The sequence below is a fragment of the Symphalangus syndactylus genome, chromosome 7 (assembly GCF_028878055.3).
Source record: "Symphalangus syndactylus isolate Jambi chromosome 7, NHGRI_mSymSyn1-v2.1_pri, whole genome shotgun sequence".
In the NCBI taxonomy this organism is placed as follows: domain Eukaryota; kingdom Metazoa; phylum Chordata; class Mammalia; order Primates; family Hylobatidae; genus Symphalangus; species Symphalangus syndactylus.
Window position 1 is genome coordinate 40927048 of NC_072429.2, and position 13590 is coordinate 40940637.

At 43.2% G+C, this 13590-nt stretch overlaps 2 protein-coding genes across 9 annotated transcripts in view; one reads left to right on the plus strand and one right to left on the minus strand.

Annotated features, from left to right (window-relative positions):
• SH3RF2 (SH3 domain containing ring finger 2) overlaps positions 1 to 10349 on the minus strand; it is a 146339-nt gene extending 135990 nt beyond the window's left edge. For 3 of the 6 annotated variants that reach the window (XR_008658891.2, XM_055285788.2, XM_055285789.2), the window contains exon 1: positions 8588 to 9045. Coding sequence is in view for 5 of the 6 variants with exons in the window: in XM_055285788.2 (XP_055141763.1) it covers positions 8588 to 8965 (378 nt within the window). In the remaining variant the exon portion in view is untranslated. Of the gene's footprint in view, positions 1 to 8587; positions 9072 to 10233 lie in introns of those variants that run through there. The other 3 variants (XM_055285790.1, XM_055285791.2, XM_055285792.2) reach the window with 3 other exon arrangements.
• The window catches only part of GRXCR2 (glutaredoxin and cysteine rich domain containing 2), a 192273-nt gene that overhangs the window by 104224 nt on the left and 74459 nt on the right, over positions 1 to 13590 (plus strand). The window lies entirely within an intron of this gene.

A 13590-nucleotide genomic window follows, 5' to 3' on the forward strand; every position in this document is an offset into this window, starting at 1 on the left:
TCCCTTCATATTGGAGGCCAGGTCAGTTCAACTCATAAACTCAGTGGCAAATTCTTTCAGAGCCTCTTCCTTTCTGTCACTGGTATCCCTATGACTAAGTGTCAGTTAAGATGAAGTGTTTCTCTCAAGATCAAAGAGCACATGAAATTTGTGGTGTATGATGTAAGAGTTTAGTCATATGCAGAGTGGCACTGCCTATCTTCTTAGGGTTAGCGACTCATGAGCTAAGAGATCTTGAAGCTGGCCCACTGTATTTTCCTGAGAATGATGTTCATCACCCAAAAAGGCATTTAATAAGGTGATTCACAGCAAGAATGTTTCAGTCACCACATGACTTTATGCCTAATATAGTGTGCCACTTGTTTCTCAAATAGCTCTGTAATGGCTCAATTCATAAAGGGTTCATTTCTGCATAACGAGGAGTTATTTCATGATCCCATGAGGTCTACCACAGGCAGGATTGTGTTTATTTATTTACTCTTCCATTAAAAAAAATTCCTAATATGGGCCAAGCTGTGGGCTGGGTGCTCTGAGCACAGTATTCAGAGATAAGATGAGCTGCCTGTTCTGTATGTGCTCGGTAAAAAAATCGAAGAAATGACAGAGATCTGAGATGAACTCAGCTACTATTTGAGTACTGGTGTGAGCTTTCAAGACAGAGCCTGGTACATAGCAGGCACTTAGAAACAGTTTGTTGAATGCTCTGGCTTCTGAGCTGGGGATCTGGAGCAGTGTGACCCTGGGGACTGGCACAGGCCCCAGATGCGGGAAGCAGCTCATGGTGAACAGATTTATCTTTCCCTGCCCATGTTATATCACTTGCTTTGGCTGTTCTTGCTGGTGTTCATGTGTGCTAGGGGTTTCAGGTAACCTGACCATTTCAATGGAAAAGAATGGCTTTGTCTGCCAGGGACATGGAGACTGCTCCTCTGTTACCCAGTAAGCTCGGTCACCTGCTTGGAGTAGAGATAACTTCTTGTTTGGCTGCACCGAATCCAAGAAGTTGCTGTAGATACAGCTGATAGTCCTCACAATGGCAGGCAACCAGTCCGGCATGAGGGCTGCTGGAGAGACTTTATTACAGAGAATGCTTAACATGCGTCTTCCTGGTGGTAACTAGTCACCCTGATAGGAAGGCAAGTATCTAGTCACTCTGTCTCTCCTCGATCTGTTTCCTTCCCTTCTTGTTCAGCTTCAATTCTCATTCAAGATATCCCTGCCCTATCCTGCCTTTTCTAGGTCCACATGCCCAGAACAGACCCTGCCTTTTCTTCCCTTGACCATACACTTCCTGACTTTTAAAACATCTTTTTGTTTTTCTAGGAAGTTTCTTTTTATCAATCAAACTTCATTTTGTTCAAACTGAATTGCCTCGCCACCTGATATTTTCATAAACCATCATTTCTTGAGTCTAAGAATTCTTTGTCTTTATCAAGTTTATTGGGTTATAATTTACATACAAAAATGTACCCAGTTTAAGTGTCTACTTTGATGCTTTGGTAAAACTATATACCATTGCATAAAACATTTTCATTATCCAAAAAATCACTATAGTTTATGGTTTTGTCTTTTCTACAATTTTACATAAGTGGAATAAGACAGTATGTACTCTTTGGTAAGACACTTCTTTTTTCACATCTTAACATTTCTAAAATTGGATGCATCCTACAGTGAGCATGTAACATAGTAGTGTTTCTCTTTCCCTCTAAGAACTATAACTAAAGAGACAATACGTCTTATAATGAATACCTTAAAATCAATATCAATATGCCTAATTTTGATACATATATGTCTATATATATGTATGTTTGTATACATGTATACTGACTAGTTGGTTTACCAATTAGTCTTGACTGGTTTCGGCATTGAGGAGGTGAGAATCTTTGCTTTGCTGTGTAGGTTACCATAGTGCCTATAGCTGAAAACTGGTGGGAACTAAATAAATACCGCAGAGGGTGGCAATAGTGAGTTTCCAACCGTTTCCTAAAAATATCTTTTGCATTATGACTGAGCATGTGAAGTCTGAGACAGCGTTTCTCAAATTTTGTTCCATGGACAATTAATATTACTAAGAGGCTAATACAATAAAAGGGAGAAGAAAGGGGTGTCAGTGCCATAGAAATTTGGGAAATGTTTCTTATTAAGCTCTCACTTAGAAATTCACAATTCATTAGCATGCTAAAACTTGCAAAAAGTCCTGCAGCAAAGGGAAAATGTTTAGTTTTACTTTAATCTCAGGTTTGTTTGACCCTGGCACTTTGTGGCACACCCATTACAGAATTCGCCATGTGAAAGACTGGTCTAAAGTACAAGCATGAATAAATAGAAGGAGAAAGAAAAGGAGAGCCAGGTGTGGTGTGTGCCGGTAGTTGTAGCTACTCGGGAAAGGATTGCTTGAGCCCAGGAGTTCGAGGCTGCAGCAAGCTATAATCGGGCCACTGCACTGCACTGCACTGTGACAGAATGAGACCCTGTCTCTAAAGCATAATTTTTTTTTTTTTTAAAAAGGGAAAAGAAATTGAGTAAAGGTTGAGTATCCGTTGGGACCAGAAGAGTTTCAGATTTCAGATTTTTTTTGGATTTTGGAATATTTGCAGAATACATACCAGTTGAGCATCCCAAATTGAAAAATCTAAAATCTGAAATTCAAAATGCTTTGATGAACACTTCCTTTGAGCCTCATGTCAGCCCTCAAAAAGTGTTTAGATTTTGGAGCATTTTGGATGTAAGATTTTCAATTTAGGGCTGCACAACCTATATTTGAGCTGGTCCCAGCTAAGCCAAAGTGATGTAACGGTGCCGGCAATGGGCCAGATGAGGATGCTCTTCAAGAGTCAACGGCTGAATAGGCACTTTTCTTCTCTCCTGAGTCTTTTTATAGTATGAAGGGACAGGTGGGCAGGCAACTTTTCCTAAGGGGAAATGAAACAACGCAAAAATATATATTGGCTAATCCCTTAGGTAACATGTCCCTAATGCACATGGCAGATAATTGAGGTTGAGTAAGAAAAACCTTATGCCCCACCCATTGCCTCAGAGCTTAGGCCGTCCTGTGGGGAGTGAGCTGTTTGTCGTGTTTGTCCACTGCTTGGCCAGACACCTATAACTGATAAAACAAAAATGAAAACAAAAAACTGAAGTAGGTAATGGAATGGCTGCCTACAACAGGGAGGAGCCCACTGCAGGGATTACCCTGCTCACTGAAACGATAGTGAAGTTTTTCCCAGAAATAGCATTGATCCAATACACATAGAAGTGAAAGGAAATCAGAGTGGGTCAGGTGAATATCAGGCAGAGACTAAAAGAAATGTGCAAGAGCTTACTTTCCTTTCTTAAAATATTGTCATACAGAAAAATTGACTTTTTTCTCTGGGCATTTATTTCTATAAATTTTAACACATACATAGTTTCATTTAATTACAACCACAATCAGGATATGTAACAGTTCTATCACCTCATTCTGCCCTTTTTTGGTCACATCCCCCCCCAATCCACAACCCCTGGCAACCACTGATCTATTTCTCATCACTACAGTTTTGTCTTTTTGAGAACTCCCTTTCCTTTTGCAATACTCTTTGGTTGCTTTTTTTTTTTTTTTTTTTTTTTAGTGGGGATCCCTGCATGTTTCTGTGTGTGTGCAAAGAACTCCAGTGCCAGCTGACTTTCTCTTCTGTTGTTACTCTTTTGTTATTTACTGTTGCTAATGTTTACTAGCTTCTGTTAAATGCCAGGCACTTGTGCTAATCTCTTTATATATATAATCTCATTTTAATCTCACAATAGCTGTATGATATATGTATGCCTTTATTATTTCCATTATACAAATCTAGAAACTGAGGATCAGAGAGGTTAAGTGACTAGACTAAGGCCTTACAGCTAACAAACAATTGAATCCTGGCACAAATACAGCCCACTTCACCATAAATCCTTAAATGCTACAGTAAGCAATAAAAGGGAGGAGACTAACTAGAAAAGGGGAGGTACACTGAGAGAGATCGAAGGCAGTGCCATTGTGGGGCCATGTGGTTATTAAAAATGTTTGTAAATGTTTGTGAAGCTGGAGAGCCATCTGGGTCTCTTGACTTCTCAACTTTATTTCCTACCTTTATGTCTTCCTCCACCTGCTGCATATGGTCCTTGCTGTCCCAGATGGCACCTATCTGCTGTTTTCAGGGGCCTGGGATGATTTTAATCCCCTTGCAGATTTAGCAAAAACCCCACTGTCTGTATCACAGCTCTGTTACAGGACACAACCTCTGAGACTCAGGCAAGGGGCTGGCCCACCTTCTGGTTTCTACCCAACCTCATTCCCTGATGTGCTTTCTGACCTCATTTTTTTCCCCCATCAGTTGCTTGCAACACCAGCTGAAAAGTTTCTAGGACAAAGCCACCTGGTCTGTGTGCTGGAGGTGGCAGGTGTGTTCTTGCTGATAAGGGGCAAGTAAGACAGAAATGTGTGTGACTGGCACGATGCTAGCAATGTAGGGAGAAAGTCCATCCCTACAGAACCCATGGCAACATTTGTGTTGGGGAATAGAGTAAGAAGCAGGAAAAAACGAAAGATAGAAAAGTTAATGAAGAATTGATGATGCGGAGGAAGTAGACCAGGTTCTTGCCCTGTGTATGGTTTTCCTTTGAAGGTGCTGTTTGGGGAAAGTGAAGTTAGTTAGGGAGTTTTCTCCTAGAATGGATCATAGCACCTTAAGGGTTCTGGAAGTGAGCTGTGAAGCCAGCACATGCTGGGAAGAATCACACATCTGAATCACGGCCACGGATCATGTGGAGGCAAACAAAACAACGTAAAAATCAGGGTACCAAGGACTGTCTCTGGATGGCACTTGCTTAATAAGGGGCTGAAAGGGTGTGTGTAATTTAGAGCAGAAAGTATTGAGTCACTTCAACAACAACCACAGCTAACATTTACTGAGCACTTAATATGAGCCAGTCTCTGTGCTAAGAGCTAAGTGACATGAATCATCTCACTTATTTCTACAACAACCCTCTGAGGTAGGTACTACCATTATCTCCAATTTACAGATAGGGAATTGGAGGACCTGAGGTTTAAGTGACTCACCCAAAGTGCACAACTGTTGAGGGGCAGAGTCAGGATTTGAATTTGGGTATTTCTCAAACCCAAGTCCACAGATTCTTAACTTCTCTGCTTTACCACCTATCCTAAATCAGAAATATTACTAAAGTGTAACAGAATGAGGAAGAAGAGAGATCAGCTATTCAGGAACGTACAGTCCTTTTGAAGGCTTGCCAAGTTCCTTTGCTTTAACTGTATTAGGGAAGGAATAAGAAGAACCAGTGGAATTTGCACCACCAGGGCCTCTTCCTGGAGGAGTCTGGTGATCTTGCCTGTTGGTTTGAAATAATTGCACAGTGTAGAAATCTACAGCTGTTTCTCAAGTTTTCTTTTTACACAATCATCTAGGGAGGGTTTTAGACATGTAGGCACAATAGGCAATTTTTTTCTCTCTATGGGCTGGCACCATGAGGTGTGACTATTGGTTCCACCCTAGAACACTGGTTGGCACAGGATGCATCAGGCCTCTTTGAGCCAACAAAAAGAGCTTGATGAGCTTGTTTTTTAGATGAGTCTAGGTGAGCAGAACAGACTTTGGGCTTCAAAAGCTCATGGACAGAAAGTTAAAAGCTTTCTGTTAAAAGCTTTTTAAGAAAGTTAAAAGACAGAAAGTTAAAAAGCTCATGGACAGAAAGCTCATGGACAGAAAGTTAAACTCTTTCAGGGTGCCAGGTTATCGGCAAGTCTTTTGAAAGAGGTATTTTACAAAATGGTGCCCTGTGACAATAGGTTATTTATGCTCTCTGAGGGGAGTACTTTATACTTAGTATTATCCTGGCCTGAGCTCATCATAGAATCAAGTTCAATAATAATACCTATTACACTCTCCTGCAAGGGCTGTAACTCCTTCTACGTTTTGTAGCATGCCTCATGCATGGCAGGGCATAATAAACAGTAAATAATAATGTTCACTGTGATAATGATCTTCCAAATGTCTTTCATCTAAGGCTCTCAAAGTGTTTTGGAGATACTAATTAGTTAAGCCTCACAGTAGCTGTCTGTTTTTATAAAAGACATCTTCCCATTTTACAGAATTTTAAATTGAGACCCAGCAAACATAAGTGGCTTGCCCAAAGTCATACAGCATGTCTAAATGAATCTTAATGATGATGCTTTGCATTTACATAGTAGATATTTTCTAAGGCAGTAAGAGTATGTTGCAAAGATAATTTTCATGCTATCCTGGAGGAAGGTGGTTAGCAAGTAGCTTTTGACTAGATTGGTTGAACTGTGGCAGAGAGGGCAAGGAACTCAGGAGGATTTGATCGAGGATGTAAGTCCATTCCCCTGACTCTCTGAACAGACTGTGGCATCCAGACAACCCTCAGTTCTCTTAACTGTGGGATGCATGGTTGCTTTCACAGTTGCAAAAAAGATAGGTAATATTTTTGGGAGCAGAGATACGTTGCAGAACAACAGCCATATTGACATCCAGAAATAGGTTTGTTCATATCCCCATTGAGGAAGGCAAAAGGGATGAGAGGAGTCACTTCGAGAAAGGATAGTTAGGACATAAAGGAATTGGGAGGTGGGGGTGCCAGCTCTGCTCTCTTGCAGAGCATCTTTCTAGCCCAGGTCCTGCCTGAACACAGGAGCCCTTGAGTTTCAGCTTCACGACAGGACTTGGTCCAGAGCAGCTTGGAGGGTGGGCACAGACGATAGTCTGATGTTATAAGTCCCTGCAAAAGAATTCCAGAGAGACCCAGTATCTTAATGGCTGTCTCTTATGTAGAACCAGCTCTCACCTCAATTCCCTGTGCCAGAAGGGCCCTAGGAGTCCGCTATAGTTCAAAAACTTGGTAGCTGTGGATCCATTCATCGCTACCTGTCCTTTGCAACACAGCCACATTGAGAAAGATGTAAACCACAAAAAAAATATTCCAAGCTGATAAGGGAACTGCCTCCTCCCAGTGTGACACTGTTTCCTGAGTGAGTGATGATACTCCGCTGAAAGGCAGGTCAGACTTCTGCAAGGTGGGGAAGGGAAGAGGTTGCTAGGTCTTAGGAATTCAAGGGGGATTTGCTGACCCAGAGATAGAGCCCTTTTCTCTACAAACAAGGCATGTTTGAGAACAATTTGCTTCCCCACCCCCACTCCGCCATTTCCAGACCTGTGGATTCTGATTGGTGAATAGACCAGGGGTAGTGGAGGGACTTAAAAAGAGTTCCAAATCCTTTTCTGGAACGTGTTCACTTACAAGCACAATGGCAATAAAAAGCCTACAGTAAAGAAATCAAGAGTCTACAGTGAAAAAATGTCCTGCTTCTTCCCACCCTCGTTGTTGAATGTTTACACATGCCCCATGGGTGGTTTAAAGATGCAGTGAACCCAGGAAGGGGTAGCTCTTAGAAGGAAAATTTCGGCTGGTTGTTCCAAATGCGTATCACAAGCCACTCCTCACTCCTGAGTAAGGAAGCAGTCCTGCAAGACCCTCCCACACATTGTTCCTCTTCAGAGCAGGGAGATGTGGGACACTGCTGCCAGCATTTAGACTCTAACGCTTGCTCTATGTAAGACTTCAAGGAATGCAGCTTTGATTTTCTAAGTATGCCAATGGCCCAAGCCACAGCTTTCCATGTCCACTTTGTTACACTGACTCCAGGAGTGACAGTGCAAATAATTCTGCTGGACGCACAAGGACCATGTCCTTCTTTCCAGATGTGCCCTTACACATTATCCCACAACAAGGCTCCTAGCCAGGTCAGATGAAGTCCTCGGGGTGTGCTTTCAGCGCTGGACAGAGCGATTCCCATTATCCAAACATGAAAAGCATTAATCTCCTGCGAGGCTTAACTGGGTCTGTTTGGTTTTTTAATTGCAGCCCCTGCTGTGTATCTTCTGTGTATTTCATTCATTTTGCAAAATGAGACACATCTGCAGAGCTCCTATACACAGCTGAAGTACTTCACAGCCCAGCCTTTGCTATCAATCAGTCCACCCACATAGACGCTTCCCTCCTGCACTATCTCCTGCGTCAAGTATCTTGATAGCTTGGAACAGATTATGAATGAGTATTGCCATAATAGCACTTTATGACTAGGGGTGGGAAGATGGATTTGGGTAAAATTCAAACAAAATCTGACATTTGGAAATTTCTGAGAGATCTCGAAAGCAACAAGCAGTTGATTTGTTTTCTCTCTTTTTTTTCCCCACCCTCCGTGCATTTATTTCCCAGGCACCAGTTTGGCCTCAGAACAGCAGAAGTGAAACAACAAAAATATAATCTAAAAGGCTTTCCTTGTTCTATTACTTTCTGGACAAGAGGAAAGGAGAACCTAGGAAGCCTTAATAGTTCTAAAGATAATTCTTAGATGGATTAGATAGGCTCAGGCTTTCATTGTATTTGAGTAAAATGATCACTGCCCACAGAAACGTATCACTGGGAAATCACCAGCAGCACTCTGGAATGTAACTAAAAGAAGATAATCTCTAGCTCCTTGTATACACAAATCCAACCTCCATGTGGACATGATATTAACAAATAAGATCTCTCTTACCCCATCCATGTGGATTCTGATATTAGGCACTAGCCGGAAAGGACTGGCCTGCAGACGTCTGGGGTTGGTCCTGCTTTTCCTGCCATCCTGCAAGGTCATCGTGCCAGGCCTGCGGAAGGAGCCCCCTCTCCCGGAGCTCTGCCCTGAGCGCACTCCATCCAGAAGGCGCACGAGCAGCAGGTTGGCCGGCAGCGCCTCGATGTTGGAAAACACGGGCGTCCTACATTCGGGGCACCGCAGCTCTTTGTGGGCCTTGAAAACCCGCTGTAGACATGGTTTGCAGAAGGTGTGCTGGCAAGGGAGGACTTTGGCTGTGACATCGAGCTTCTCAAAGCACACAGGGCACTCCAGAAGATCAAGTAATGTCAAATCATCCATTTTATTTCAACACTCCAGTTCCCACCTGGAGGGGCAGCGTCCACATGGTAGGGTCAGTTGAGCCACGGGGGCAGAGCTGGTCTCTTGAGAACGTCAGAATTCTTGCCTGCTTGAAGGAGGGAGAGGAAAGAAAAAAAATGTGACTGCTCCGAGAGGTATATCCCACCTACATTGAGGCAGTGTCTCATAAGGCAGTTTGCAAGTACTTTGTTCCGGCACCCAAGTTTCAAATGACTCATTCTGATTCAATGCTAGCAGGTATAAGACTCAACTCGTGCTTGCTGTGAGGATCAGCGGGAACATTCAGCACAAGACTGACTGCTCATTGCCTATGTGGACAGGAGAGCAGAGAAATAAACTGGCCTGCTGAAGTGGCCCCCCAACCCCTCTCTACCAGCCAGGGCGGGAAGAGGTGCTTTACCCGCTGCCTGGGGAAAGCTCCTGGACAGTCTCAATTCTTACAACAAAGCCCCCTCCGAACGCAATTTCTGCGAAGCCATCTCCTCCTCCTCCTTCCCCTAAATCTAAGTGTATCTATTATCTGCACCACATGCAGATTAGTTTAGGTGGGTAAGTTTATCTGAATCTCATGCAGATGTAGAATTATTTCCTTCACAATATGCCTTCCCACATGACTCTAGCAATGTACAAGAAAAATTTCCATTAGAAACCCATTTCCAAAAATTGTTTTGTTTTGCTTTAACCACAGATCAGGGTGCTTGGAAGCTTTGTTTCTTTTCTTTTTTCATCTTTTTTTTTTTTTTCTCTCCTCATCCCGATTACCTTAGGCTCAGAGACAATATTCCTCCCACAAGGTAAAGTAGTGCAGCCTGTTTAGTTACTTTGACATTGTTCTCAGTTTCAAATGAAGCAGATAGGAATTCTGGATTGTGGTCACGACCTGTAAAAACCGTACTGGGGCAGCATATACAGCTAGGGGTCGTGTGTGTGTGTGTGTGTGTGTGTGTGTGTGTGTGTGTGTGGTCTGAAAACAGTACTTGTTCCAGAAACAAGTTTCCTTTTGGATGTATGAAAAGAAGCCTCCAGTTTAGAAACGTCTGGAAGAAGTCAGCTGTCCCTCACAAGTGGCAGGGCTTCGGTGAGCACCGAGCCCAGAGGTTTGGCGAAAAGGCCAGTGGCCCCACTAGCGACTAGTAAGCAGGACAGACACGACGCGGGAATGAGCGATGGCGCCTCGTCTTCCTAAGCCTCCTCTCCAAAGATGTCAGCGCGGCGGCAGGCTGGGGAGGCGTGTGGGGGCCACTAACCTTGTGCGTGTAACTTCTGCTGAATTCAGCTCAGCCCCCTCCTCCGCGCAGCAGGGGTGCGCTGCTCCCTCCAACAGGCTTCCTTTCCCTCAAGCGCCGCTGCTGCCACCGCTTTGAAAACTTTAACCACTCAGTCTTACTCATTTCAAGGGATCGCCTTACCCAGCCCTGTTAACGCTTTCACTGCCAGGCTGCTGCCTACTTACGACGCTTTTGTTGTTGCGGTTGTTAACTTTATGATCTTTCCTTCAGTTTATTGAATTGTTTCTGGGAAAAGATTGTAAGAGGTAAAATATAAGCCAGTCCCTAAGGCCGAGTATTTACAAAGTTCATATTTTCACCTTCCCCGTTTTCTGTAGTATCCAAGGAATCAGAACCTGCTCCATTATAAACATACCAAAGTGATTGTGTTTATTTTAAACCTTCATAAGGATTTCCTGGGAAGGTCAAAAGTAAAAATGGTCAAGCTATGAAAAGGAGGATAAGCCGGACACCTAGAAAATATTGCTCTTTGAAAATCATAGTCAATCTCTGAATTTAGAGATAAGAGGGACTTTAGTGATCTTTTTGCTCAATCTGTTTAAGAAACTAGTGTCACACATATACACATACATGAAAAATCAAAGCACAGAGAAGCTTTTTCAAAAAAGGAAAAGCAGTGGCCTCCAAGCTCTCCTCCTGCCTGTTATCCACTGTAGTCTTTTCGTATCCTCAGATTATGCCTATGTTTCTATTTTTTGATTTATCGATAATACATTTCATGTAAAATTACAAAGGTATCTGATTAAGTGAATAATAACAATCTTACTTAATGCCAGGGTAGTCCTTATTTGTGTCAACCACTGTTCTAAATACCTTACCTGTGTTAGCCCTTTAACCCTTTAACAACCCAAGGAGACACTAAATTATTCTTTACTTTCATTTTGCACATGAGGGAACTTGAGACACAGAGGATAAATAACTCATCTCGGGAGTCACAGCTAGCAGAAGGCAAGTGGCCTGTGCTCTTAACAATGTCATGGAGTGATATAACTTTAAGAGGCTGGCCGGGTGCAGTGGCTCATGCCTGTAATCCCAACACTTTGGGAGGCCGACGTGGGCAGATCACGAGGTCAGGAGATCGAGACCATCCTGGCCAACATGGTGAAACCCCATTTCTACTAAAAATACAAAAATTAGCTGGGCGTGGTGGCACGTGCCTGAAGTCCCAGCTACTCAGGAGGCTGAGGCAGGAGAATCGCTTGAACCCAGGAGGCAGAGGCTGGAGTGAGCTGAGATCGTGCCACTGCACTCCAGCCAGGGCGACACAAAAAAAAAAAAAAAGGAGGTGAAGAGGTGGTTCAAGGGAGCTAAGCCTCCTCTAAGAGGGCAAGAGGACAAACGATAATGGCCAATACTGGCTACTCACTTTCTCTTACAGATGAGGCAGCTGTGCCCAGAAAGATCAAGGGATTCTTTGAAGTTGTCCAGTGAGTTAGGGGCAGAATTGGGACTAGAAACTAGGTGTTTGAGGCCAGGCGCAGTGACTCACGCCTGTAATCCCAGCACTTTGGAAGGCTGAGGTGTGGGTGGATTGCTTGAGGTCAGGAGTTTGAGACCAGCCTGGCCAACATGGTGAAGCCCGATCTCTACTAAAAATACAAAAATTAGCTAGGTGTGTTGGCTGGGAGTGCTTGGGAGGCTGAAGCACAAGAATCGCTTGAACCTGGGAGGTGGAGGCTGCAGTGAGCCGAGATTGTGCCATTGCACTCCAGCCTGGGTGACTAAGACTCTGTCTCAAAAAAAAAAAAAATAAAGAAACTGGGTGTTCTTTTTAAAATTATTGTTATTACTATATCTTCTCTCTAGATGTAAGGATGACAATTATTTATTATGCAGAGAGTGTTCAGATACAGCTCAATGGGAAAATCTTAAGAGGAGACCACGAGGTCTGAAAACATTGTTTACACGTTTTTCCACGTTCTTTCATGTTAGTTCCAAAACATCAAACATGCATGTGGCCCAGAACTTTAGGATGGAGCAGATGGTTATCTATTTTCTGAGCACTGAGGCCTAATTTTGATGTAGGTCAATTTCAGAGACCACTTTCAACTATTACTTTTTTAACGTCACTTTTGAGCTTTGATAACATCACATCCCATTCTGCTTGCCTGTCTCCTTCTATTAATTCCTACTTTTGAGTCTGCGCCACTAAGGAAGCTCCTTGCGGTTTACTGTCCTCTTACTCTGTTTCCCACTTAGTAAAGCTGAGTCAGTTTCCTTTGTGCGCTGCAGTGGTCTCACTCCTTAAAAAGGGATAGTCCTATGCTGGAACTCCTGTTGCAGAGATTGGCGATATTTTTCATTATTCCTTCTCTTGTTCTTAAACACACTCTATCTCCCTTACATACTCATATCTGCACCTATATGCACATGCATGCATACACTTGTGTAAGGGTGCACACACACATAATCTTAGTAGTAGTAAGCACTTGCTATGGAGTAAGCAAGTGCTATGGAGCCCTTGCTATATGCCACTGACCAATGCTAAGGTTTTAAACATATTATCTCATTGAATTCTCCCAACCACCCCATAAGATACTGTAACTTTCCCAGGGTTACAAACCTTGTGATCTGAACTCAGGTTGATCTAATCCCGGGGCCTTTGTTTCTTTTCATTTTATAAAGTCATGTACATATCATAAGCACATCCATATATCTTTACTATTTAAATCTGCACATGTTTACACATATGACCATATTGTACACACCAGCTGATCTCCGAGCCAACCCAAGACAAAATATTGATGTCAGAAAAGGAGATTGGGCCCCTCTGGGTTGTAGTCTACCCATCTCATGGCCCCTCCACACCCCTGTATGGTCAGTGGTCTTAAAAGCTTCGAACCCTCCCATCCCTGAGAAAATGCAGTCAAACCAGCTCAGTCCCAGGAAGGCAGGCTAGATCCAGTGGGTTACTCTTGTAGCAAATCTGGCAATTGAAAATCCAGCTGAATAGAATCGTGATGGTAGAATTTTAGGTTCTAATGGAGGACAGAGAAAAGGTACACTGAAGCGAGGAGTGGTCTTTCAGCACCTCTCAAACGACGCCCTGTAGGTGGTCCCCAACACCACCCACATGAGGTTAGTCTTGAAGAGAAAATTTCTTTTGAAACTTTTAAAGAAGGGTGAGAGTTTTAATGGGTATTTGTTCTGGCTTACCCAAATACTACCTTGGCATCAAATCAGATGAACATGTAGTCTTTGAAAACAAACAAAAAGGTGAACTATGCACACCTCTTCAGACTCCAGGCCACCTCCCTTCTCCCGCTGTTCCCACCCCACCAACACTCCTGTTTCTATCTGTATAGTTATGGGGTG